The following is a 27,525-nucleotide window of genomic DNA, read 5'->3' on the forward strand; positions in this document are numbered from 1 at the left end:
CCTCGGGGACTATCTAGACGAGTAAGTAATACGTCTCAATGGCCGGAATTCGTAGTATTTGTTCACCTGTGTACACGCAGCTAAACATTCACTCGATTCCCTATACATATCAGCCACTTGGGATGTATATTGGTGAATAATTTGACACTCGTTTGGGGAGGGTCTTTTTTAAACACTTATTATTTTTATTCGTGCAACAAGCAAGAGTATATTTATTGATGAATTTTAAATTGATTTGAAATGTTACGTTACATGAATTCTAATCTAGAAATAAAAAACGCAGATTTAGGTACTTAATTGTCTTTAATTCAATAAAGTATTTAATCCGTCCATAAAATAAATGGTCGTTAACAATTTCGATACAACTAAGAACAGTTTTGATCTTTTATCACATAAGTCAAAAATATATTTAATAAACAGTTACAATAATGACTGTTAAGGAACGTGCAATGTTTATTGCACTTGTGCATTTCATCTGAAGCGTTTAACGATTTTAATTTGGAAAATTTCATGAATTTCAATAAGTTGATAACTTGACCCTCAGATAAAAATATTTCACAGTAATAAATCAAGTTTTAAAATTTCGTATACAATTTTTCTTCAATGAATATATTAATTTACAGATTAATTTTGTGACTTGAAATAAATTCAAAGTGTAATAAGTTGAAGTTTGAATAAAGTTTTGAAAAATCTGTATAGGTTGTGAGATTTTTACTCTCTCGTTATTTTTATTTGCAGCCTTAACAACTTCTCAAACCCTTTCAATTTTATTCTAGTTGAAAATACTTTATCTGTATCTAGTATAACTTATCGAAACATCATTGTGTATAAATCAGTATTTTAATGTATCAGCTGAAAGCAAAGTTGGTTAACATGATTGCAGTTAATAATTCTTTTTTCCTTGAAAAAAGTAAAAACTATTTCTGTACATCACGTATAATACAGTTTAGATGTCATCCTACACTTGATTATAAAAGTATTTAAAGTACTTTCAAAGAAATATCATTCATGACGTATAAAAATACTCATTTATCAATATTTTTTTTTACTTGTCCAGATACTTTAAAACAGCGGTTGTCTTGCATTAAATGTTTGTTACGATTTCCGTTTTTTCTTTAATTGTTCGAGAAGCTGTTTTTTCCGTTTTTTTTCCATTGATTCTTTTCTCATGTCTTCCAAGTCTTCCAGTATTCCTAAAATAGAATGGAAAAAATTAAAAAATGAATATGAAATTTTATTATATAACAAATGTTACACATTATCACTATTTCAAACAAATGTATACCTTGTTTGGTAGATACAAATTCTTCCTTTAACTGTTGAGCAAAGTTACTCTCCATGACAGCGTCATCATCATCGAAGTCTCGGTATTTGCTTTTATCGTACCCAAATATTTCACTAATGTACTTGCTGTAATCTTCATGTTCGTCTATTGGACCATCATCAATGAAGTCGTCCAACTCCGAATCATAATCATCCTCATCATCATAAATCCGACCTGCGTATGGATTAAATGATATATTAGAAAAAGAATTTATTATAAAAAAAAAGTATCTATTAATACTAAAATTTTGTCAAAACTTACGCTTATTTACTTTGAGTTTTGAAGATTTTGGTTTTAATGGTCTTACATCTGGAGGTGGAAACTGTCTTGGCTTAACATCAGCAGGAGGAAATTGTCTTGGTCTAACATCAGCTGGTGAGAAAGGTCTTGTTTTTACGGCACTTGACGAAACTTGCTTGGATGGACCACTCTTTGATAACGATGAGGAAGGTTTGACTGATTCTTTGAGCTTACTACTATTGTGGCCACTTGCAGATTTTTGTGAGGCAAAGCTGTTTGGCCTGCTATTTTCAACCTTTTTGATTTTTTGAAGTTTCTTCTTTTCCTCTTCAATGGAACGCCGTATTTCTTCCAACTTGAGTTTTTCTTCTTGCAACTTTCTGCGTTCCTCAGCTATTTCGTCTTTTTCAGAAACTTTTGGCACACTTTTAGTGATAGTATTACTTTTTTCGGCAGTTCTGCTACTGTTGGAAGATTTTTCTAGAAGTTTACTCCTATCTGCAGACCTGGATACGTCATTACTTCTGTTGGTGGCCTTGTATGAAGTGTTACTTTTTTCCGTGGGCTTGTATGAGCCATTTGTTTTCTCCGTAGGCTTGTAGGAGCCATTATTTTTATCAATTGGTTTATATGAGCTATTACTTTTCTCGGTAGGCTTGTACATGCTACTACTTTTCTCGGTGGATCTTTGCATACTGTTGCTCTTTTCAATAGGCTTGTTTGTAAAGCTGCTCCTATCAGCAGGTCTGTCACTTGGTTTTTTAGAAATTGGTGGCAGTGATTTTATAGCAGTCTTTTCGAGAACATCACCAGCAGTTTTACTACTGCTTGGCTTTACTACAGACTTAACAAAAGACAAAGGCTTACAAGAACCACTGTCATTTGAGGTATGTGCTGATTTTTGACCTTCCAAACGGCGTTGTTCTTTCCTTTCTCGCCATTCTTTCTCTTTTGCATACTCTTGCATTTGCTTTTTGGTCATTAATCTTTCTGCATCAGGATTAGGTTTTGGTTTTGGTTCAATTTTAATTGGCTCATTCTTTACTTTCTCGGCAATTTTTAGAAGCTCTGTAAACTCCAAAGGTGGGGGCATGCGTCTTTTTTTAGGCCGAGGTTTTTCTTCTTTTTCTGGTTCTCTTTCTCTCTCTCTGTCTCTATCTTTTTCTGTTTCCTTATCCCCTTCTCTATCCTCAGACTCATTTTCATCTTTTATTTTCCCACCAGATTCAGAATTTTTATGTCTTCTTTTCCTCCTGTGCGGTTGAGATTCTTCAATTGCTTGTTGCTTCAGAGCTTGTTTAACTCTGTCCTTTGTTGACGCTATGTCTTTTACAATTTTTTTACCATCATTACTGAATAAAGGCTTCTCCGGAGGCAGAGAATTGTATTTATTCATCAATTTATCATACAACGCAGATGCTTCTTGAGAAACATATCCATAATCATCTTCGTCACACTGTGCTGGTCCTTAAATTAACAAAGCACTGAATGAATACAAAAATTCCTAATGAAATTTCGATTTGCATATGGGTATAACATGGCATAACTACAATTCTAACCTCAAACAATGAAGACCATTACATAAATATATCTACTTTTTGGTCAACAAAAAAATAAATAAATAAATAAACATGAATCTCTAAAACATTGCTGATTTAGTTCTTAATATAAAATAACTCACCTGCAATTGTAATAGCGGTGTTTTCATTGTCAATAGCATCAGCAATAACAGATTTGTTGGCTGCTTTACAGACTTTTAAATGCTTACTGATACGATTATGTGCCTTCTGATCCCTCAGAGCCAAAAAATCCTACAATTACAAGACCATACTAAATGACAACTGTGAATAATCTCATTCAGACTGAAGAACGATGAAGCAAGGAAAAAACACTTGCCTCTTTCTTTTTCTTCTCCTCCAAAGCCTTCAGTCTATCTTCTTCTTCTCTCTTAGCCAGGAACTTCTTGATGTTGTCAGACAACTGTTTAGACTTCTTGGACTCTTTCTTAGGTGGAGTTAACTTGGCCTCACAAGATGCCTTGGGCTTATAATTACTGTTTTGCTGAGCAATAGTCAGCAGCTTACCAAAATCCATCCTGACAGTCTGGTTGAGTGGTTGATCTTGTATGCTTTGTTCACGTTGCCAGAAAACCAGCTGTCGCTTAGGTCACCGCTTTCTGGAGCTCGACTCCTCGACCTGACGTTCAACAGATGTTCTTCTACCGTATACAATTGGCCTTTCTACACATTGATTGTAACGCACTTATTTAAGGTATTTATTTACCTTATTTTATAATGAAAGACTCTGACGCGACTGACACATTGGACGATTTTTTGGTTGTATTCTGCTAGCGCTGCCAGCAGTGCCAGCAGTCAGCTAATTGAAAATAATAAAAAGTAAATTATGTGAATCAGCGCCATCTAGCGGTATTCATTTTCTCAAAAAAATCACGACCGCTAGATGGCGCTGATCCAAATGATTATTTTACTATACTTATACTAGAGCCATTTAATCATTTGTAAACCAGCCGCAACTAATTTCGTAGATACAAAATAAATAGTTAAAGATAATTGTGCTACTTGCGGCAAGTTTGCAGTGTATGTTTTATACGAATATCAACCTCATATATATTTATACTTTTGGGTGATAGATGAATTGTAAACTTGCCGCCAATAGTGCGAACAATGTTCACTTTTTATTTTGTATTTATCAAATTAGTTGCGGCTGGTTTACAAATGATTAAATGGCTCTAGTATAAGTATAGTAAAATAATCATTTGGATCAGCGCCATCTAGCGGTAGTGATTTTTTTGGCCAAAAATTGCTTCTGAAATTCTGATGGAGAGCTTTAAGCAGCTTAGCCCTAGAGCCGTTTAATCACTTATAAACCAGCCGCAACTATTGAAATAGATACAAAATAAATAATAAACGATGTTTGTGCTGTTTGCGGCAAGTTTACAATTTATCTGTTACCCGAAAGTGTAGATATAAGGGAGGTCGATATTGGTGTAAAACATACACTGCAAACTTGCCGCAAGTAGCACAAACAATGTTATCTTTTTATTTTGTATTTACTAAATTAGTTGCGGCTGGTTTAAAATTGATCAAATGGCTCTACTACAAGTAGTAATAATCATTTGGGTCAGCGCCATCTAGCGGTAGTGATTTTTTTGGCCAAAAATTGTTTCTGAAATTCTGAAAGAGAGCTTTAGGCAGCTTAGCCCTAGAGCCATTTGATCAATTATAAACCAGCCGCAACTAATTTAGTAAATACAAAATAAAAAGATAACATTGTTTGTGCTACTTGCGGCAAGTTTGCAGTGTATGTTTTACACCAATATCGACCTCCCTTATATCTACACTTTCGGGTAACAGATAAATTGTAAACTTGCCGCAAACAGCACAAACATCGTTTATTATTTATTTTGTATCTATTTCAATAGTTGCGGCTGGTTTATAAGTGATTAAACGGCTCTAGGGCTAAGCTGCTTAAAGCTCTCCATCAGAATTTCAGAAGCAATTTTTGGCCAAAAAAATCACTACCGCTAGATGGCGCTGATCCAAATGATTATTTTACTATACTTATACTAGAGCCATTTAATCATTTGTAAACCAGCCGCAACTAATTTGATAAATACAAAATAAAAAGTGAACATTGTTCGCACTATTGGCGGCAAGTTTACAATTCATCTATCACCCAAAAGTATAAATATATATGAGGTTGATATTCGTATAAAACATACACTGCAAACTTGCCGCAAGTAGCACAATTATCTTTAACTATTTATTTTGTATCTACGAAATTAGTTGCGGCTGGTTTACAAATGATTAAATGGCTCTAGTATAAGTATAGTAAAATAATCATTTGGATCAGCGCCATCTAGCGGTCGTGATTTTTTTGGCCAAAAATTGCTTCTGAAATTCTGAAGGAGAGCTTTAGGCAGCTTAGCCCTAGAGCCATTTAGTCACTTATAAACCAGCCGCAACTCTTGAAATAGATACAAAATAAATAATTAACGATGTTTATACTTATACTAGAGCCATTTAATCATTTGTAAACCAGCCGCAACTAATTTGATAAATACAAAATAAAAAGTGAACATTGTTCGCACTATTGGCGGCAAGTTTACAATTCATCTATCACCCAAAAGTATAAATATATATGAGGTTGATATTCGTATAAAACATACACTGCAAACTTGCCGCAAGTAGCACAATTATCTTTAACTATTTATTTTGTATCTACGAAATTAGTTGCGGCTGGTTTACAAATGATTAAATGGCTCTAGTATAAGTATAGTAAAATAATCATTTGGATCAGCGCCATCTAGCGGTCGTGATTTTTTTGGCCAAAAATTGCTTCTGAAATTCTGAAGGAGAGCTTTAGGCAGCTTAGCCCTAGAGCCATTTAGTCACTTATAAACCAGCCGCAACTCTTGAAATAGATACAAAATAAATAATTAACGATGTTTGTGCTACTTGCGGCAAGTTTGCAGTGTATGTTTTATACGAATATTAACCTCCTATATATGTATACTTTCGAGTAATAGATAAATTGTAAACTTGCCGCAAACAGCACAAAAAATGTTGAATTTTCATTTTGTATCTGTCAAATAAGTTGCGGCTGGTTTATAATTGACAACATGGCTCTAGGGCCTAAAATATCTAAAGCTTTCCTTCAGAATTTTAGGGCCACTTTTTAGTTTAGAAATCTGAAACGCTAAAACCAGCCGCAACTAGTTGTGTAGATAGAAAATAAAAAGATGACATTGGCTGTGCTGTCTACGGCAAGTTTACAAATAATCTTTTGCCTGAAAATCGACCTCCTATAAGAATATTAATACTTTTGTATGAATAATAATTTATCAATTGCATTGTAAAATTACGTGTGAAATGAAGAGTTAAAAGTAAAGTTTGAAATTATGTCATTGTTTACTGTCATTGAACATTTCGCATGTGTGCAATAAATTGATACAGGATTACACAGATACCGTTTATTTTGCTGGGTGAGAAAGACGGATATTTGGTTTTGTTAGCATATTCCAGCGGTAATAATGCATATTTGGAATCTATGTTATATATTTATACAGCTTAAAATGTTTAAATATTAATCATGTGTGCCTATATTTACCAACTTATTTGTATAAATTGAACTTTATACAAAAACTCATGAGACAATCATTGATTGTCTCAATCATTATTCTAAACGTTAGTGAAAAAGGCGGTTAAGGACGTATACTTAGCCTGCGGACTACGGGTGTATTCCGCAAATGCTGCCAGCAGTTAAGTTACGTAGGTCGTGGTAACGCCGCATGGTCGGGTAGCGCTAGCGTCAACCTGTACTAACTGTCGGTGGGTTCCGCATGTCAACAAACTCCGAAATATCAGATGGCATGGGAGAGAAAACAGTAAAAAATATCAAAGTTTGTTGACATGCGGAACCCACCGACAGTTAGTACAGGTTGACGCTAGCGCTGCCCGACCATGCGGCGTTACCACGACCTACGTAACTTAACTGCTGGCAGCATTTGCGGAATACACCCATAGTAAGGATTTCGTTTACTAAGCTCTACGGACCGTCGGTACTGTGACAGGTAAGTTAGGTCCCCGCTATACCGATAATGATACAAATGGGATCGTTCCTCATCGACTAGTCGATGTAAATTGTAAGTTTGTGAATATTGTTGATTTTATAAGCCACATAAGATAATTAGAATATTTATGCTTTTACATGTCGATTTTTGGCTTAAAGATAAATTGTAAACTTGCCGCAAGTAGCATAAAAAATGTCAACTATTTATTATCTATTTATAAGATTATTTGCGGCTGGTTTATAGTTAACAAAGTGTCTCGACTGTAAGTATAGTATTAGTTATTTGGATCAGCGCCATCTAGCGGTCTTTGTTTTTTGGCCAAAAGTGGCTCCTAAAATTCTGAATCAGAGCAATCAGGATCAGAGCCATTTAGTCAATTATAAACCAGCCGCAACTCATGATGGAGCTATAAAATGAAAAAATAACGATATACGTGTTTTTGGCGGCAAGTTAACAATCTATTTTCTACTAAAAATTGACCTAATATGTATTTATACTTTTGAAGATGAATTTTCGAGTAAAAGATAAATTGTTAACTTGCCGCCAAAAACACATGTCTCGTTATTTTTTCATTTTATATCTCTCATATTAAGTTGCGGCTGGTTTATAATTTACTAAATGGCTCTACGCGCTAAAGCTCGGTTTCAGAAGTTTAGGGCCACTTTTTAGTTCAGAAATCCGCAACGCTAGATGGCGCTGATCCAAAATATTATTACTACTTACAGTAGAGCCATTTAATTAGTTATAAAAACCGGGGCATGAAAATGAAAGAAAAATCTGGGAAGGATGATCGTGACAACCATGTCATAATAATCAGATAGTGTGATAGTGATAGATCAATCCAAAGTATTTTTCTATTGTTTGAAATACAGAATTTCAAATAAATTCAAGAATAAGTTTATTACATGTATGCAATATATACTACATTTAATTTTTTTCATATAATGATCTAATAAATAAATAATGAACTACATTTCCAAGATATTAAAAACGTTTAATGCTGGAAGTTTTATGAATGTATTTACAGTTTTTAATTACTTAACAATTATTTCTCATTGAAAAAAATTTCATTTCCCATTTTTGATTTGAGGTAATACTTCTTAGTACTTATTTCATCTGATTTAAAAGAAGGAAGAATAGGAAGTGGAACCAGTTGGCGTACACAAGCAAAGATTTAACTGTATTGTTTATTATAGGATGCATTGAAGAATAAATTAAATTTTCAAGCATTTTATTGAACAAATATGATTATTCAAAGAATGAATTTAAATATGCCAACATGTCTTATTCTTCCTTGCATTTATTTTGATTGTTATTAATGTATAAAAGCGATTGGTCTGTTGAATGACACTTATCTCGACATCCAAAAACAAAATATAACAAATTCGATTAATAATATACATATTAGAAAATAATTTCAATCAATATGCCAAAAGCAGACTTAGCTAGTAGTCTTTTTTTCTTTCCATTTCTCGAATTGATTCAAACACTTGCACAAAAAAACTGAAAAACAGTTTAAGAAACGATAAATGTTTATCGATTCTGGCCTCGGTAATAAGCTACTGAAGCCTTGATAGTAGTAACATCACTACAGTTGTAAACATAAATTTAAGACATTTTTTGATTGAGGGACAAGTTGTTAAACATAAACTTAATCTTTCAACCGTAAACGATTCATAAAAGACACTATTTTAATACTTTTGTGTTAAAATCTAGTAATTTACGTAAAAATTAATTGTGCACATTATAAGATGTAAGGTGTAAAATTTATGCATAAATAAAGTCATAGAGACAATAACTCAGTTATTTATGATATAAGTTATAAAACGCATCCTCCAGAAAAACAAGTGCCACTTTCATTTGCACTAACTCAGGAAGAATTCTTCGTGGTCCGGTATTGACGACTGTTATTTGTTTTTATTTTACTGTTGATTCATTTGTCTCATATACTCGGGTGTGTGATAATGTTGTTGTATGTGGGCCAACGATGGGTGAATCGGGGGTGGAAAACATCTTACATGCTCGACGCTCGAAGCATCACCGTCGCCGCTCTTCAGGTACTTGTTCAACACGGCGAAGATTTGCGAGTTCAGAACCTGAAAGCGCCTGATTCTGTCCACCATGCGCTTCAAGTGCTGAAAATCAATGATTTTACTTTTGGTAAACATTTTTTTGGAGCGCATGTAGCTTCAACATTTTCAAATGAACGAGTAAAAGTAATAGATCGAGCAATCGGAAAAATGAGCTGCTATTAATGATATCTTGGAAGAAACCATGTGTTGAATTGACTGATAGCACGTTACATTTATGTTCATTGCTTTGAATACCAAAGGCATTGGTATTCTTGTTCTGAACAAGTAAACAAAAATTAAGAAATAAATTTTAATCTGGGCATCCATTTATACATCGATTTGATGAATAATAATTTTCTTAGTAAGGTGAAGTTTACGAAAATCATAAAGGAAATTTTATTGATTACGAATGATTGAATCATGACTTCACACTAACGATGAGACACTAGCATGATGATTTGAAAAATCACAATAAATCTAAGTTGTAATATCTACGTCAACGGTTTTAATACATACAATTCCTTTGCTGTTATGATCTTTCCCATCAAACCGCTGTTTCCGCAAAATACACAAAATTACAAATTACACTTACATATATATTTTAAGGTCGAGCATTTTGATAAACATGTACTAACGTTTTTTGACGTTACTTATGATTAGGGCTTCAATTTTAATGCAAAGTTAGTCATGTTTATACTTGGATTGTCAATGCATTCATTGTTTATTTTATTAATCGATAAATACGGAATTACTTAAAAGAACATGATACTCACAATTCCCTTGACGTTCTCATCCTTTCCATCAACTCGTTGTACTCGTAAAATGTGATAACAAAAGTCTAGAGTCTCAAATCGTCGCTGTTGACCAAGAAGAACAATCATTGCACACCCGGCCCAGTGTAAGCCTTCACCAAATAATTCTCTGAAAATTATTTACAAAATGCTCAATGTTACTTTGCTCCGAGATAATTTTTGCTAATCCAGACAGTTTAAAAAATCACTTACTCTACAGTAAATTCAGTCTCTCCAACTGGAATGCAATAAACAAACTGGAGGGCGCTCCACAGTCTATGAAATTCAGTACATTCATCAATGTTTATAACACCATTAGCTGGTGGTGGTCCCACCCAAATTGGGTCATCTAGAAAGCTACGCAATCTGCTAAGTACGACTTCAAAAATAGACAAGCCACAGCAGAGCCTCTCACGAGTTAACAAATCTCCTTCTCTGGCTATCATGGCTTGCTGGAAAATGAAAAAATTTGACAATATAATTCATAAATTATCCTCTTGGTAGACGAAAAACGTTTTGCGCTTACTTTAGCTGTTCCAAGTTTATCAACGTTAGGTACAATTTGAAGCGCAGCATACTTGGCTTCCAGTCTCTTCTGTTTGGTCTCTGGCTTTTCTCCCTCTGAATTGGAACGTGATTGTTTTTTTTATATGATTAATTAGGATTGACGTAAACACTTGAACCAGCACTTACCTTTGCAGTAAGGTCGCGGTAGGATGTTTTGGAAGGGCGCCGCGTGCAAAAGATCGCAGACTTCTTCTTGAGAGAGAGCCTGCTCCATCAGTAGGCAAAATAGAATGATATTGCCGAATTCACGGAAATTGTGGAACAACTCGGTTTTGGCGTCTGGATACTGAACGATGTCATTGAGCTGAGCATGATAGTAACCCAAGACGCCAGGAGAGCCGTAGTCGTAACGTGGAAGCTTGCACACTTTTGGCATTGCCTCCATCAAAGTTTTGGTGAACTGTAGGAGGCTGCCTTGGATCAAGGACTTGACGATTTTCAGTAGTTCCTCCATCACCACTGCTATTCCCTGATAGCCGAGAAGTTTGCACATAGTGCGGAAGTGTTGCGGACCAACAAAGCCCGTGTATTGGCCGTACTGCGTGTTATAGGCCAAATTTAATTGTTTGCTACCCCAGTGGTAGTGATGGGACATTTGTGGTGGTTTATCGCGGTGAACCGGTTGTACAAATTGCAAACCTCGGCACTTTACAAACCTAATGAGAAGAAAGTCTATGAGTGAATGCACATAGCACGATAATGAAGAACATTAGAAAAAATTACTCTACCTGTTTGTAGCAGCATTGTAACAGTAATTAGGCAAGAAGTCATAATTCAACTCCCAAAAGACGTGCAGCGTAATGCGACCGTACGGCGCTAAGACATTGTGATTTGCTTCTCTAAACATAGAATCATACTCGTCGAGTGCGAGCCATTTGCTTAATAATTTATGCGTCAAACGATTAACTTGTAGCAATCCTTCGAGTTCCTGTATAGTAAAAAAAAAAAAAAAAACATTAATTTAGAAACTATGTTTTATCATAAGATAAGATCGTTGATCAACAAATCATACAGCAGTTGACTTACAATAACACCAGTTATATCTCCCGACTCGAACTTGCTGATGGCCAAATCTAGCGATTTCTGCATATCGGCATTAATCCGCTGCGTAATCAGTTTGTTTAAATCAATACTGCGCCCGAGTAACTGTACGTGCCTCTGTTTTAAAAGCGTTTCATATCGATTGGCACGCGGATATGAGAGAATATAGGCGCCGGCAGCTAAGCACTCGACTCGGAATCGCTTGTCCAGCAAAATACTGGATGCCAGCTGCTTGTAGTGGGCAAATATCTGTTCGCTCAGCTTGTAGACGAATTGATCGAAACAGAGATTTACCTCAGCCTCGACCTCGTCGTACAGAAATTGCTTGCGGAATATCGTTAGGGCATATAGCGCACTGTCGTTGTACAGATCCAATGGGTAAAGGACGTATCTAGAAAAATTAGGCCAAATGTTTAGTTGAAAGCGTCAAGAGTAAATCATCTGTACTCAAAAATTTCTTTGGTACGCACTCCATCATTGATGGCTCTTTGCTTCTTAAAATGTGATCTGTTAGAATCCAAGGCATTGACATTTCGATCGGAAACTGTAATTAAACAAAATGTTTCAGTTAAAAACAAAAAAAAAAAAAAACTTTGTTGCACGTTAGTACGACGAGAAAAACAATGATCCATGATGAAATATTTTTATACACAATTTTACATTGGCTTTAGTGCAAAGGTGTGTAGACTGCACTCATAATAATTTGTTCAATTATTGCCACACATCTTGTAATTAATTACTAAAATTACTAAATTACTAAAAAGTACGTTGAAAAGAATAATTCTACATTACGTTTAGATCAACTACGTACAATAAATAAACTAAGACAGCAAAGAGAAAAAGTATTAAGCAAAAAAACTTCAGTTACTTGCTTCCGAATATTTTTATCACTAATTATGTTGCAGGTATGAAGTTTTGTTATTTTTATATGGTTGGATTATGCTTGTGAAAATTAAATCTAAGTATGGCTATCAACGTAATGTTTATCTTTTCTGTGCTGTTTTGATAGATCAATCTTAACATATACTTAATCTACAGACCTGTTCTAAGGAATAAAATTATATTTCAACATTACTCATACAACTAAAACACTGGTGTAAACATTTCAACTACGTGGTGCAGTAAGAACAAAGTCCCACTCGCCCTTGTCGTGCAACACCATAAATATATACATATGGTACTAGGAATACATAAATAATTATACGTCTACTAGGTACTAAATGAGTTGATGACAGATTTTTTTTTTTTTTTTTTGAGTCGAATAGAGTAGTACCTGAATGCGTTTTTCCATGGTGATCAAATCGCTGCATTCCTCATTGTGCTGGTGTCGCACTTGGCATTTCTAAGTCATAAAATCAGTCGGAGAAAAAGTAGGTAATAAACGTATGGGAAGGAGCGTAGGCGTCGACATACATGAAACAGGATGTGAATTTTCATAACAGAAAAGAATTAGAATTGAGTAAGAAACGAAATAGTTTAATTATTTGACAGAATTGTCAATCAAGAATTTATTCCGGTAAGTTTTCCTTAGGTGAATAAAACTAATGTCTTTGCTTTATTTTTACCTGTATTTTGCGGCCCATAGTCATCTCAAGGTAGAATTCTCTGTACCACAGTTGTGACAAATCACAGCAGTTTTGCAAAGATTCTGAAATATTTCGAATTATTGTTTTAAAAGTTTTATGGTTGTAGTTTTTTGTACTTCAATGTACTTACCACTGAAATTTAGAAGGTAACTCCAATAGAAACTGGTTTTATGAAATTGATCGATTTGAACAAGATATTGGCCATCGATGTCTTTTCTTAGCGTTCGTTTACCACCACTTTTATCAGCAATCAATGATTCAAGCATCGTACGCACCATATAAAGTTGAGTTGAGGATGGCCCTTAAATATTTAAAAAAATTTTATTTCATAATGCTTTAAAATGAATGTTACTCGAAGAAAATTTTAACTATACTTACCGACTTTTCTTCTTGGCACTTTAATACCAAATCCATTATCTGGATCTTTCTTTCCTTTCAATGCAGGATCAAGTGTGGGCTCCACTCCAAAATGCCAATCAGCACACGTTTCTCTCACCGAAACAATAATACTAAGATGATAAAAAAAAAAAAATATATTTTACTTAACTCAGTTCATAAAAATTTACATAACTGTATGGATGTATGTACCTTCTGATTAAATCTTTTTTGTTCTTGATAGCTTTTCTTAAAGGTTCCCTCAATGCTAACTGTACAAAATCTTGCAGTTCAGCATAAATATTCCGACGAATTGCATCAACGAAAACAGTCTCCATACGAGCCATCAAAACTTGAAGACCCTTAATCATAGCTATCACTTCAATTAAGGCAAACTTTTCTTCATCAGTGTAGTTATACCGAGTAGCCTACCAAACCAAATTCATGTATTTTAAAAAACTCATAGTATTCAAAAGTTTATCCCTTAAAGTAATATCTTACCCTCTCATATTCCTCAGCTTCTTGTGGACATTCCTTGTTCATGTGATGGTCAGTTGGATGCAATAATTTCCAGCTATACAATTCTGTAACAACACTTGTCCATTGGGATAATAACTGAAGACCACGCAGAGCCAATTCAGCAGTTTCTCTATTCTCAGTATCACTGCCACAATCTTTATAAGTTGTGGTAACCTCGTTGCTGTACCTACACAAGAGAAGTTTTAAGGCCATAAAAAAAAAAAAAAATTTTTATGTGTTTTATTAAATGTATTACTTAAAAAACTCTATTACCTAGCCAATTCACTGATGTACTTAACGTGATCCTCGCGGATTTGTGGTAAATGTACCATCAAATCTGCCTGAGAACTCATGCTAGTGATAGAAGAGGATAACGGCCATTTGGAAGCATCAAAGTGCTTTGATCTTTTGATATAATTAAACGGGGCAATTTGCATGTCACCAAAAAGTGGCACGACTTCCAAGTTCTTGAAAATTCTATCAATTCTATCTAACTTTACCTTCTTCTTCTGATCTAGCTTGTTAATATTGCACAATTCGCTGTCCATCAGAAAAAGACCAAATCCCATCACTTTCACCAACATGTGCTTCTCATTAGGCGTTAGATACATTTTAGTCTCATACATATGAACACAAATGTTTACAACATCAGCCAACAACTCTTCGTAGCCTTGAATTTTTTCCAAATTTTCTTTAACGGTATCCCTAATTTTATTCTGAGTAGCCAGAAACATTGATAAATTTTGAGATTCTTGGAGAGTTTGAGAATCAGACATGACTTTTAAAAATTGGGCAGCCCTAAAAATAATGTAAAGTTGAAATTATGTTACATATTTCCTACTTAACTTGGTATGGTGAGTCAAAAAATTGCCTTGAATTACCTCCTATAAGTAGAATAATCGTTTTTCACACTAGATTTCATATTTTTCAGTTCATCCAATACTGCAAACATGTTAATAAATTTACCCAGTGTCAATAGATATGCTTCTGAAACAAAGTCTTTTCTTTTTTCCTGATGACAAAGTCTTTTAACCTCTGCTGAAAATCTTTCAATTGCTTTTCTCTGAAATTAATAATTGTTTGCTTAAGTTATATACACACTATCCCTACATATCGACTTTTTTAATAATAATTATCAAATTTGACATCAGATTGATGAACAAGCCTGTCTTAATACTTTGAGAATTACAACAACAAAAATACGACTCACTTGAAAATACATAAAGTTGAGTAATTTATTAACTTCTGGTGCTAGCACCTCAACAGTCTTTTCATATATTTCAACCCTGTTGGGCTGCTCATTGGACTTTGGCTGTGGTATAGCTCTGGAGCAACACCTCCATGTATAGAGCATAACTGCATGCTCCAGACCCTCTTCCAGCAATTCGTTCTAAAAATAAAATTGTTCTTAGCAACGTGAACCCTTAAAAATGTTTCGATTAGAAGAAAAAAAAAAAATTAAAAGAAACTCACAAGACTTGCATGAACAGTAGCTTCCTCGATGTACTTGGCAATGCCAGTGACAAATCCATTTCTGTCCTCGAAGTTGGTGTCAAAATTAACCTGATAGACGACAGAGCAAGGCTGTGCCTCGATGCAGGGCTGCTCGTAGGGCAAATTGAACTCGTCGAGGACGTCCACGTTGGACAGGGCGTCGGATAATGTCACTTTGTCAGTAGCCATGACCGCGTCCTGGCGTAAATATCCACTGAACTACAGTGTCAATAGACAATGACGTCGCGATGGGCTACAGTGCGTAAAAGTTTACCCATAAAAACACCATTCACTTGACTTTACAAGAACATTGCTTACGAGTATATGCAGCATACAAACAGTACGTGACTATATTGGCACGAGAACTGGAATTTAATCGAGTACACTTCACGTTCACGTCATCATTTAAAAATCCATTGCGATTTGCGATGAGCAACATAAGTATGTACACGTACACCTATACCGACTAACATTTCCTGTAGTGATCGGGTTATTACAAAAGGGTTGTATTTTGTTGATTTGTTACAAGTAAAAAAACTGTCAGTGCAGCAGTGCAACGCCGACAAGAGGAATGGCGTATTGGCGTGCAGACACTGCAGACAACGAGCACAACGACGCCCGATGCAGACGAAAATGTTGCTTTTACTTGTATATACTTATATATACAAGCCTCAACAGCGTGGGTGTGTTTTAATGTTTATATCAAATTGTTTTGAGATAATTAGCGGTAAACTCCACACCTTGACTAATTCTACGCACTTGATCGTTAAGACGAGGAATATCATACACCAGTTAATATGACAAAGTGGAAAACGTGGTACTAGATCATGTCACTGGTGAGTCATGATCCGCAGACACAGACGAGACATAAATAAAATTAGTTGAGCATCAACATGGCGGTGAAGCTGACTCTTGTCTTGTGTTGTGTTGACTGACACGGGGATATCTATAGGTATACAGAGGTATTGGAATACATCTGGGAGCTTCAAATGTTTACCACAATGTATAACCATAGGGGTAGGGATGGCGCTGATCTCATCTCTCGTAGCTTCCGAGATTCACCACCTTACGTAAATTTACGTGGGTAAGTGGCGCTTTAGCTGAGCTCCAATTTTTACTAATTTTTAGATTTTAGAAACTTTTTAGTTTTTAATGTCGGTCGATTATACTTATACTTATTTCGATTTCAATGATTTAACAGAACAGAAATTTAAAAAAAGTAGAATTATGATGTAAGGAGTGAAAAATCTGTTTTGAAATTTCCATGTCGAACGATTGCAAATTCATTCCCAACCAATTCTTTAAATTTGAGAAAACGACGAGTTTTGAAAATTTCCTAGGTCAAAAAATGGATATAATTCATGTAATTTTTAAAATTGCTTAATCCATCTCAATAAATTAACGAAGCTTAAAGAGGACACTACTTACTATTTCAAATTCTTCAAAGTAAATTGGGTTGAATTTACATGGGGGAAGAGGATATTAAAAATAAGGCGTTATCGGTTTTTCCAGATTTCCAAGACCATCCGATGGAAAAAATTGAAACCAAATTTAAAAAGGTTTTGGATTTTGATTAAATGTTCAGACGAAAAACATACTTGATAAAATGACTAAATAACATTTTTCAATTGAATCGTGCATTTAATGTCAAGAGAACAGAGAATACATCTATTAATTCACTTTAAAGCGGTTGAACGAAATCATCCATTACACTGGAAAAAAAAATTTCTTAGAAGCAAGAAAATCTATTTACTAAAACAATACCAAGTTAATATTCTCTTGAAACAAAATACTATTTTTTTACATCAAAAACATATTTTCTCAAAGTGAAAAAATATAATCTCATTTCAAGAGGTGATTAACTTTACACTTTAGGTATTCTAGTAAATATTCTTTTGATTCTGCAATAAAGTTTTTCGGTGTAAGACGATTCGTCCTCGTATATAATTCTACCGGTCGACCAACACTCGAGCAGATTAGCCGCAGCACGGAGATTTCTGTTTCTCATCGTGGCTCTCGCCAAAGCTCTTTACTTGGGCGGCACCGGCGTCTACGACTTGGACGTTCTGACGGGACTCGGCGAAATCGAGGGCCACCGGAGCTTCATCGGCCGCAAGGATATTCACAGCGTTGTCGTCGCGCTTGTCGTCCTGTCGAAAAATATTCACACTCTGAGTGACCGTCAGTCGTAACATTCATTATAAAAAGATCAAGTGATTTGGCTTGGCTTCGATCGGTAACGATACGAGAGGTTTATTTGTATATTGGAAAAATATTATTTTACGTTTCCCATCAAAAATCACACCAGTTCAACGATTAAGTAGTAACACAACTTGAATGAAGTGCATCAAACTTTGATGGTTACATGAAATATTTTTTTTCAGTTGACCGATGTAACTTTTTTCAGGGGTTGACGCTAGATTTTCGAAAAAAGAATTTAATCAAAAACGTCAACTTTAGACGCACTTGATCATTCACGCGGCTCAGGTACACGTAAAATATACGATATCTTGAATATTAGAGCATGTGAGGTCGTTTTAGGAGGGTTTTTTATTCTTATTCATTTTTATTTTTTGTAACATCGAGGTGTCAGGGCCAATGTTCACAGTTTCATCACCACCCATGTAATGTTAATTCTTTGCAATTAGAAAATAAAAAAAATCAACATTGAACGCAAAATCAACATCTCTATTGAGTTATATTTTTTATCATAAAATTACTAATTTATTGCAAGCTTCACCGGTTTAATTAAACTTTGTCTTAGGAAAACAGAAAAAGAAAATTTCATGCAGATAAGACCCAATATTTCCGGGTAGTTCCTCAACGGTGTAAAAATAAACTACAAAAGTTGTAGAAAAAAATGTAAATGTGCACGATTGTTAATTATAAGGAATCTGACAGAAGACAATTAGTCACGATTCGTACAAACCTTCTTGAATGCCATCTCGGCGTCACGGCGGTGAAATTCAGCGCCAAGGACGAGCACGCTGCAAAGAGCCGCCACGAGAAAGCACTTGAACATCATCTTTAGGTACAGAGGAATCGAGGACGGTACGTGGTATTGATCAATGAAAGTGTTCGACTGTGATCCTTGAGACTTGCACTGCCGGTATTTAACCGATCCGCTCGAGTCACGTGACTGGGCAGTCGCAGAGGCTTATCGGCGATTTGTTGTTGTCGAATAGTGGTTGGCTTTGTTGATTTTTTTTTTTTTTTTTTTATAATCGATATGGTATGTCGTTGTTTCAAGTTCGTGTTTGACAAGCGAAATTGCCATTTATTGCCTACAGTGGCGCGTTTGTTGTCGGATTTTCCAACGGTTTGTTTGTAAAGCAGGGAACTGGTCGTATTGATCGAGCGACTGGAAAATTGGCTGGTTTATTTTGTCTTTTCTACTTTGAGTTTCAGCAAACGTTGATTTCTGATTCACCAAATTCGTACGAACAGTTATTTTTTGTTCATCTTAGGAAGTTTTTTTGTTTATTCTCGTTTTTATTAAAAATCAATGACATCACATCAGAAAACGAACAATAGTTTCGAAATTATTTAAAACAATTACACCATTACTCATTGATAACTTAATAATAATACACCCACAATTTAATTATACAATGTAAATCGTAACGACAAATGTAATAGTTGTACTTCTTCTTACAAGCTTCTTCTCTCGCATTGCTGTATAACATGTGTTGTGCTGTATGAATAAATATATTTTTTTTTTCAAGCGTTTCGCAAAAATTATTGTTTATTTATGTATATTGTTTTTTGTTCCTCACATTTTCGTAGTTTATAATATAGACTTGTCATACACGTGTTATCTTTATTTTGTACACTGCTATTATTATTCATTATATATTTTTCATCTGCAACAAGGTATTGTCAAGTAAACGTAAAGTCAGCCCGAGTAATATTCAAACAGCAGTTGTTAACAATATTGAACAAATATCTACGTATACACTATGCAAAAATACGATTTAGGCCGAAAAATCAAAAATTTCGCAAAAATATTTGCTAGTCGATAAATTATACTAAATTCGATCATCAACTCGTAAATGTTAAACATACGTAAAACTAATGTGCCGTACATATATTTCACGGACTGGCTCGATAAACATTTATGTAAATATAGCACCACGTGCCTCTATCTCTCTCTCCATTAAGATTCCGATGCCGATAAATTTCAAGGCACACCATTTTAAACAATGAACAGTTTTTATGTATATGCACAGATTTAAAGTACACTTAAGTACTTTGCATCTGCACGTATTAAGGTGAATCATGAAAAAAAAGTTTTTCTAATCTACTGAGCTTTGACGTGAGTTATTGTTTGTACCGGGTAAAATCTAATCTTTGTAGATTTTTTACTTGTAACAAGACAAGTAATTTTTCACGAATCATACACATTATTTTTGTGACATTGTACTCTTCACTGATTAGTCAACATGAGTTAATTTGAAAACCATAAAAAATTTACAACTTATTTTTAAATTATCAATCACTCAAAGTTCAGTTGAATTTATAATTTTTTCTTCGTAATTTATCCTTAAGTGTACATAATAGTTATAGTGAGATTTGGTTAACGAAAATAAAATAACAAAAATCAAAAGGGCGTTTTCTCTTTCTCTTTGGTACATAAGGGAGGAAGATTCGTCATCAAATCCGCCGAGGGAGGTCTTTTTTTCACTCCACCCCATGTATCGTTGGCACAACACTGATTCTCGTTCTCTCGCAAAAACAACCCAAATTAAAATCCCAACCCATCTCACTCTGCACCTCAACGCCCTATGGAGCTCTCGTACATCTTGAATCGTCGCAATTTTTAAATTCGCGTGATTAAGAAACAATTGTGGGTACAAGGACTCGTTCGCCTAGTGGTCAAAGTTTCTACCGTTGTACCCAACTTCGGAGCCGAGGATCGGCGAGGCGTCGCTCTTTCGGTTCATCCGGAGATTGCACGAGCCCCACTTGGCTCCCCGTTCCGCCTCCGCGCTCTCCATCAGCACGGCGTAGGACGTCGGGTCGATGGCTTCTTTGCTGTAGTGGATCCCGTACAGAAAGTAGATCAGCAGACCTGCGTTGCAACGTTGTTGTTGTTTTTTTTTTTTTTTTTTTTTTTTTTTTTCATTCATCGCACGGAAAATAAAAATCCATTATTTCTCCCAATGCGAATGCTCACCCACTATCATCCAGACGACGAACCGCAACCAGGTCAAGAGCGACAGGTGCAGCATCAGGCCGATGTTGAGGAGAATGCTCAGAGCCGGCACGAAGGGGACCATCGGCACTCTGAAACTTGCTCCGCACGGGCTCGGTGGGTTTTGCTGGTGAGCAGCGATCACGAAGATACCTGCGACCATGCCAGCACTCGCGTTACGCAAATGTGTTGGGTGAAAAAAAAAAAAAGAAAAAAAAAACTCTAAGTACACCACTCACTTGCTACGAGGATGAAAACGAGAAACATGACCATAATGTACTCCCACCAGGGGGGAGAATACGTGCTTTGCGACAGGAGCACCAGGAAGGAGCAAAATGACGCACACGCTACGGAGTAGAAGACGATGGACATGGTGACCGCGGTCCCCGGCTCGCAGTCCGCTAAGAGGTTGGCCAACCAAGTGTAGCGCGGCCTGACCCTGCCGATGTTATCCGTGCAGAAGCCCTGTATCAGCTGCCGGGTGAGCTGCTCAACCAATATTTGACAATCAATGTGACGTTTGCCAAATTACCGCATAGTAGGACGGTCATTCATGAAAATGGTTAACCTGGGACTCGACTGGCGTGCACAGACTTTCGCTCGAATCCATGGCCATGAGATCGGTATTGGCAGGCGAGGCGAGCTGGTGGCTACTGGAGCCACCTGTCCCCGGACCCGTAGTACCGGCCATGCTCGTCGTCGTGTCCGTCGACAGGGTGTTGTCCATGGCCTGCGAGGGTGGCGGGGCCGGCCTGTACCTCAGCACGATCACGCTCACCGAGACTATGGTGTAAGCGAGAAAGGTGCCGATCGACATGAACTCGACCAGATGATCGAGATCGAAGAGCAGGGCTATGAGACCGCTGAAGACCCCACTGATCGCCAGATTGACGGTCGGCACTTGGGTGCGCTTACTCACTCGGGCGAGAAAGCCGAACAGCAGACCGTCGCTCGCCATGGCGTACATTGTCCGTGGCAGCGAGAACAGCGAGCCGAACAGCGTTGTCGTCATGCCGCACAGCGCGCCCACGCTGTTTTCAGTCATGTTTTACGTTATATATATATATACATACACATCATTTTTCTCGGATTTCCCACCCCCTCTTGATTGGCTATACACTTAAGATTTTTATGGCTATAACCCTCAAACAGTACCTACGATTTTTATAACAATTCCAGGAGTCTAAGAAAAGTATCGTCAACTATTATATATTAGCCCAACTTTCAGTTGATTCTCTCCCCCCTCCCTAATTACTTTTTATATTAAATAAACTCCCGCGAATCCATCAAAGAATTATCAGTCGATCGATCCCCCCCCCCCCCAACGAATCGGATCAGCGACTAAAACCAATCACGATGAACGCACGAAGCAATCCCTTCACGCCCGGCTATTTCAAATCACTACCACCCCCAACAACCCCCCACGACAAAAATAGTACCTGATGACGTATCTCGCCCACGGCAATCCTCGGGCGTCAAAGGCCTCCGGCAGAGCCGCCGTCCGGCTGATGCGGCTGTAAGGCTCGACGAGGGTCAGGGCGGCGCCCACGAGCACGTAGCCAATGGTCACGATGGCCATGGACAGACCAGTGGCGCGAGGTATGCTACGCCCGGGATCCCGGGCCTCCTCGCCCGACGTGGCGATCGAATCGAAGCCGACAAACGCGTAGAAGCACGTTGCGGCACCTGGACAGGGGACACAAAGAATGCATGACACAACCAATCGGTGAATCACGCGGGTGCATGGTCGAACGAGAAAGTCAACCCACCGGCGAAAACACCGGTCAGCCCGTAGGGCAGGAAGCCGTTGCCATTGTAGTTCCAGTTGGCGATGTCACCGTGGTAGAAGCCCAGCCCGATGACCAAGCCCATGACCCCGAGGTTGACGATGGTGAGCAGCGAGTTGACGGCTGCCGAACACTTGACGCCCACGGTCAGTAGGAGAGCGTACACCAGGCACAGGGCGCCGGCCAGGGGATCGGGAACTGTGCCGAGGGACTCGTAGCCCGAGACGAGGCTCTTGGTGAAGTTGCTGATCGCCCGGCCCGAGAGAGAGTCCACGTAGCCGCTCCAAGCGCGCGCCACCGATGCCGCGCCTAATTGTTTGGTGGTTCATTTTTTAGAAATCCATGCATCATTTTTTCCATGCTGCTATACGTGTGTTTTAGCCTCAAAAGTTTGAGGATCGCTCGGTTTAATGCTACGTTGGCAGTAGAACAAGTCGAGTATGGTAGGACGTGGGTAAGTGCGTGCGTTTACTGTATATCACTGTTATTTTACCAAGGCAAGTGTTTTTATAAAAACTTGAAACTTTTTCTAAAAAGGTACCAAGTGCCAAGTTGACATTGGTAGTAGAACAAGTCGAGTATGGTAAGACGCGGGTAAGAGCATGCGTTTACTGTATTTCACTGTTTATTTTACCAAGGCAAGTGTTTTTATAAAAACTTGAAACCTTTTCTAAAAAGGTACCAAGTGCCAAGTTGACATTGTCAGTAGAACACGTCAAGTATGGTAAGACACGGGTAAGACCCTTATCTCGGTGTGTATTTAATTCTAACATTTTCTCAAAATGTGAGCCAAAAACTCAAATCGCACAGCTGTAACGGTAGTATTTACCAATCATGTGCTCCAAAATGATGTTCCAGCCGATGACAAAGGCCCAAAACTCGCCCACGGAAACGTAGGCGTAAACGTAGGCGCTGCCAGCCTTTGGTACTTTGGCGCCGAATTCGGCGTAGCAGAGGGCCGCGAGCAGTGAGGCCAGACCAGCCAGCAGGAAGCTCAGCATTATACCGGGCCCAGCAGTATCACGGGCCACCGGTCCGGTCAGCACGTAGATCCCAGCGCCAATCATGTGTCCGATGCCTGAGGGGAGGAATCAATGATTCGTGGGCGTTGAAAATGACTCGTAGTTTTTTTCCTCGGATATACGTACCCAGGAGGGTGATGTCGAAGGTGGAAAGACATCGCTTGAGTGGTGTGTTCATCATGTCGCCTTCCAGCTTTTTCTTGCGATTTATTTTGGCGCACGTCTCTGACACCACGTGCCCCAATATCATACGCCTGACCGACGGCATCTCTGAAAAGTTATACATCTTCACTCTTCGACTCACTCTGCCCGCTTGCTTACAACCCATTCACGTACGCAGATGTAAATGTAATACGTGACTTGCTTTTTTTCCACAACTCAATAATCCACAACGCAACTTTCTACTGTTTATTTAATTTGCGTCCAAGCAGGTATCTATTTCACGTGACTCATGGGTTTTACATTTATTTAGCAATTACGCAGAGTTGCTTTTATTTATCTAATTACACGTAGGTACGCACAGAACTCTTTAATAGATACGCGCAAACGCAACCACATGAGATATCAAAAACGTTAGTAAGAAACAATACGTGCCATCCATTAAACGATTAAAGGTAAATTAAAGCGAGTGTTACTCAAAATAAGTAAAAATCACAAAACGATGCTTTTACCTCTTATTTAACTGTGTAAATTAACACAAAGTACAGCACATCAATTGATGAAAAAAAAAACTTCTCAACGTAAGACCACCCTCTTCTCGCCCTCTTAATCCAGCTAGGCTCGTTAGTCCTTCGCTGACAAATAAAACACCTCGCGGGTCGAGTGACAAGAGCAACAAGTTATAATTGCAGGTCATTAGCTCGTCCGTGACGAAAAAAAAAAAAAATAAATAAATTTACAAAAAACGAGTCAAAAAAGGGCAAGGAAAAACAAAAACAAACCACAAAACAGCCAAAAACTAATACATATGCTACTCACTGCTGCTGTCAAGGCCTTATCTGGTGTAAGTCTACGTCGATCCTCCCGTCCTGAGCGACACGCACACACCCACGCGTAAGGCCAGATGGACGCCTCGGTCGGTCGTCAGCGCGACGGCGCCCTCGCAGCTGACGTACACGTCCCATACACGTATAGGTTCCCTCATCGAGAGGCGCACGCTTGTTTCGACGAGCGAGGACGACGCATGCCCCGATCGATCGAGCTCTCATCCCCCCTGTCTGCATCATCATCATCATCATCCCACACCAGTTGCGACTATCCACATGGATTTTCTCTTTAACCTTGTACGTGCCGTCGCAGGAGAAATTTCGGATACGCGTGTCGGGCAAATGAATCGTCATGTTGGACTGCGCTGCTGCTTTCCTTCTTCTTTTTTCACATAAACATCGAGAGTAGCCTAAGCGGTTTAGCTGCCATGGGGAATCCTCACACGTTTATTGTATACACAGATGAGGATTACCCGTGGAATGGCTACCGTGGGTTTTTTTGGAGGCTGTGATTAATCGGTAGATTGGTACAGTTGTCAGAGGGACGAACATTTTCATGCGATCGAGTACGTCTGAACGAAACGGGTGTGTACTACTTGATTTCGTCTGACAACGAGTTACATCAACTACCACATTTATGAGTCGAATCTATTTGGTTGTGGGTTTTTCGTGATTTTTTCATTTCATTTAATAATAATACAGGAATGTTGGGCCAATAGAGACATTAATTATTTGATTTGAGCAAAACTACAGAGTATAGTTTGGACTTTAACGTTTGGATTATCTTGGGATGATAAGTACATTTACCTATACCGACGGGCGCGCGAGAGAGGTTCCAAAGAATCGCTGCAGGTAGCGTATTACTGTCTTAACACAATGGCCAGTTTTTTGTGTTTTCTGCAGCATGGGTTTTTTGTCTTTTGTCATTCAGAATTGACAAAATATGATATGATATACAACAATTTTTTAATTTATGTAATCAGGATTTTTTGAATTTTAGAATCAATACTGACTGTCGGAAACATTAAATTTAAAGCGCGTACACACCGTCAACTAAAAAGAAGAAGAAACTGATTTACGACATCAAAGATATCAACTCGATGTACTGAGCAAAAAGGGGTCAGTTTGACCAAAGAGGCTGGACACGAGCCAAAAGCTATTCGTCGCGATTAAAAGTTTTTTTTTTTTTACGAAAATGAAAACAAAATCAAAATAGCCTAGGGTACCATACGGATACTTACCAGAAAGCGTAACAACTTTGCTGGCCCCTTACTCCCCTATCCAATCTTTACTTTCCTCATCTTCAGAGCAGAAAACTTGAAATTCTCAATCTTACTTTTGGCATCGACATGTGCGTAGTTTCTCTTGAAAAAAAAAGTATATCCGAATTCATCCCTCGGCATATTTCTTTGTCCTTTGGTGATGAGTCTCTGCGGGGATGTGTGACCTCACATTTGCCTGGACATTTCTTTAAAAAAAAAAAAAAAAAAAAAAAAAAAAAAAAAAAAAAAAAAGTCAAGGGGACTCGAGAGCTCTTTCTCGCACCCCCGGCCCGAGGGACGTTTTAACACATTTTGCGTGTGGCGATTGAGTTCTCCGTGCTCGGACGACGATTGACGATCCAATAAATATGGGAAGTTGTTCGTGGGGGTTGGAAATCGGAGCGAGATGAGAATTCGGGGACAGAAGGTGGGGCGTGATCGAGCGAAGGGGCGACGGAGCAGCGGAGATTTTCTTCGTATGTTTTTTTACTACGGGGATAACGACGCTATTATTCTTGCTGGAATGGAAAGTTGCGCTTACATCGAAGGCAATCCGGTGAAAAGAGCCTGTGGGGCGAAGGTTCTCGTTTTTAAGCACGACCATTCTACAGGCGTGTCTTTTATATTGTCCCCCAAACGAAAAGTGCTGACCAATACATGGATCGCCGGTTTTTGGTGTTGAACAAATTTTGAACCTAATGTAAGGGTGGTTTGAGAGATATCCAACTCAAAAATTATACATTTAATTCGTTTGATATTGATTTTGCTTCAAATACTTGCGTATATTTTTTTAAATTCAAGCTAGTAAAAAAAAAAAGATATTTTATTGATTCGAGTTTTATGGTAAATCTACTATTGCACTGGTAAAAATCGTAGCATTCGTACCTTACGTGCAAAAGTTTGCATTTTAGCGATATGGTAGGTATTAAGGACAACAATGACAGAAAAAAAATTTGTTTACTCTTGTCTGACTTTTGTGGAAATACTCTATAACAGAAGACATAATATAATATTTGTAAAATATTATAGTAACTTTAAATGTAAATATAATAATTATAATTCACGTTTCGGTAATAATAATAGTATAAAAGCCGTGCATTCCACAAAGTTTAGTTTTCATTCATACAAATTTTACCTCTCTTTTCATGTAGTCACATTTTCTTATAAAATGTAAACATGTCGCGTTTGAAGTTACGCGAGTGCAAACAATCACTGTTTTCCATTTGGCTCAAGTGTACGTACAGGATTGATCTCGGCTTTTTTCTTCCCCTTGATACAATAATGCGTATATAACACGATTGTTCGCTCTCTGATTTCCAGAGTCTGTTACTGTTGCGCTGACAGGTGTTTGTCAACCCCTGTATAGTTCCGACATCGTGTCTGCAGCCGTCTGTAGAATGAGAAATTTCTCGACGGCCGACATCACGCCGAGGAAGAAAAAAATCTCGCTTTTTCGTCGTTCGACGCTGAAATAGTAGTGTTCGTACCTATGCTTGCCTTGGTTGGATGTCCATCACCAGGTGCAAACTCTATTTTTTCTACCAAGGGCGCAGTAAACGACCAAAGGTAATAAAAAACATCACGAGTGTTTTTTTTCAGTATAAAACGTTAGAGGGGTTGCAAATGTTGCAATCGATGTACAAGTCGATTTCCGGGACGGGCCAGCTAAAAA

General features: G+C 37.6%; 3 protein-coding genes across 4 annotated transcripts; all 3 read right to left on the reverse strand.

Annotated features, from left to right (window-relative positions):
* Positions 1-307: 307 nt before the first annotated feature.
* On the reverse strand, positions 308-3,921 carry LOC106643090 (protein SPT2 homolog). Its single transcript, XM_014358079.2, has 5 exons — positions 3,461-3,921; positions 3,246-3,375; positions 1,586-3,031; positions 1,286-1,498; positions 308-1,193 (listed from the first exon to the last, which is right to left on the reverse strand). Exons 1-5 carry the CDS (start codon positions 3,656-3,658, stop codon positions 1,096-1,098), a joined length of 2,085 nt encoding a protein of 694 aa, XP_014213565.2. The 5' UTR covers positions 3,659-3,921; the 3' UTR covers positions 308-1,095.
* Positions 3,922-8,130: 4,209 nt separating this feature from the next.
* On the reverse strand, positions 8,131-16,487 carry Sra-1 (Cytoplasmic FMR1-interacting protein Sra-1). 2 transcript variants are annotated; one of them, XM_089596290.1, is made up of 19 exons: positions 15,582-16,487; positions 15,319-15,498; positions 14,990-15,171; positions 14,382-14,906; positions 14,091-14,295; positions 13,803-14,017; positions 13,593-13,723; positions 13,345-13,515; positions 13,194-13,276; positions 12,902-12,970; positions 12,099-12,172; positions 11,614-12,019; positions 11,316-11,515; positions 10,714-11,243; positions 10,547-10,641; positions 10,234-10,472; positions 10,003-10,150; positions 9,746-9,781; positions 8,131-9,292 (listed from the first exon to the last, which is right to left on the reverse strand). In XM_089596290.1, the coding sequence occupies exons 1-19, from the start codon at positions 15,789-15,791 to the stop codon at positions 9,080-9,082; spliced, it is 3,912 nt and encodes a 1,303-aa protein (XP_089452416.1). In that variant the 5' UTR covers positions 15,792-16,487; the 3' UTR covers positions 8,131-9,079. The 2 variants fall into 2 exon arrangements, with proteins under 2 accessions (XP_089452416.1, XP_089452417.1); XM_089596291.1 differs by lacking the exon at positions 9,746-9,781 and having other exon boundaries at positions 15,582-16,486.
* Positions 16,488-17,222: 735 nt separating this feature from the next.
* Positions 17,223-24,659, reverse strand: LOC106642836 (cationic amino acid transporter 4). Its single transcript, XM_014357729.2, has 10 exons — positions 24,584-24,659; positions 23,732-23,875; positions 23,413-23,661; positions 22,566-22,892; positions 22,236-22,482; positions 21,365-21,827; positions 21,036-21,282; positions 20,779-20,949; positions 18,532-20,673; positions 17,223-17,752 (listed from the first exon to the last, which is right to left on the reverse strand). The coding sequence occupies exons 2-9, from the start codon at positions 23,871-23,873 to the stop codon at positions 20,471-20,473; spliced, it is 2,049 nt and encodes a 682-aa protein (XP_014213215.2). The 5' UTR covers positions 23,874-23,875; positions 24,584-24,659; the 3' UTR covers positions 17,223-17,752; positions 18,532-20,470.
* Positions 24,660-27,525: the final 2,866 nt, after the last annotated feature.

This window comes from Copidosoma floridanum, unplaced genomic scaffold (assembly GCF_036245765.1).
Source record: "Copidosoma floridanum isolate Cflo_tuat_1 unplaced genomic scaffold, Cflo_Japanese_pri ptg000030l, whole genome shotgun sequence".
Lineage (NCBI taxonomy): Eukaryota > Metazoa > Arthropoda > Insecta > Hymenoptera > Encyrtidae > Copidosoma > Copidosoma floridanum.

Coding starts and splice junctions, on each gene's coding strand:
- LOC106642836 (XM_014357729.2), bottom strand. CDS start 23,873: ATGCCGTCGGTCAGGCGTATGATATTGGGGCACGTGGTGTCAGAGACG. Junction 20,950..21,035: donor CGTTTTCATCCTCGTAGCAA/GTGAGTGGTGTA, acceptor GCATGGTCGCAG/GTATCTTCGTGATCGCTGCT. Junction 20,674..20,778: donor CGTCGTCTGGATGATAGTGG/GTGAGCATTCGC, acceptor GTTGCAACGCAG/GTCTGCTGATCTACTTTCTG.
- Sra-1 (XM_089596290.1), bottom strand. CDS start 15,791: ATGGCTACTGACAAAGTGACATTATCCGACGCCCTGTCCAACGTGGAC. Junction 14,907..14,989: donor GATTATTCTACTTATAGGAG/GTAATTCAAGGC, acceptor CATTATTTTTAG/GGCTGCCCAATTTTTAAAAG. Junction 10,642..10,713: donor ACCGCGACCTTACTGCAAAG/GTAAGTGCTGGT, acceptor GTTCCAATTCAG/AGGGAGAAAAGCCAGAGACC.
- LOC106643090 (XM_014358079.2), bottom strand. CDS start 3,658: ATGGATTTTGGTAAGCTGCTGACTATTGCTCAGCAAAACAGTAATTAT. Junction 3,376..3,460: donor AGGAGAAGAAAAAGAAAGAG/GCAAGTGTTTTT, acceptor TTGTAATTGTAG/GATTTTTTGGCTCTGAGGGA. Junction 3,032..3,245: donor CACCGCTATTACAATTGCAG/GTGAGTTATTTT, acceptor TGTTAATTTAAG/GACCAGCACAGTGTGACGAA.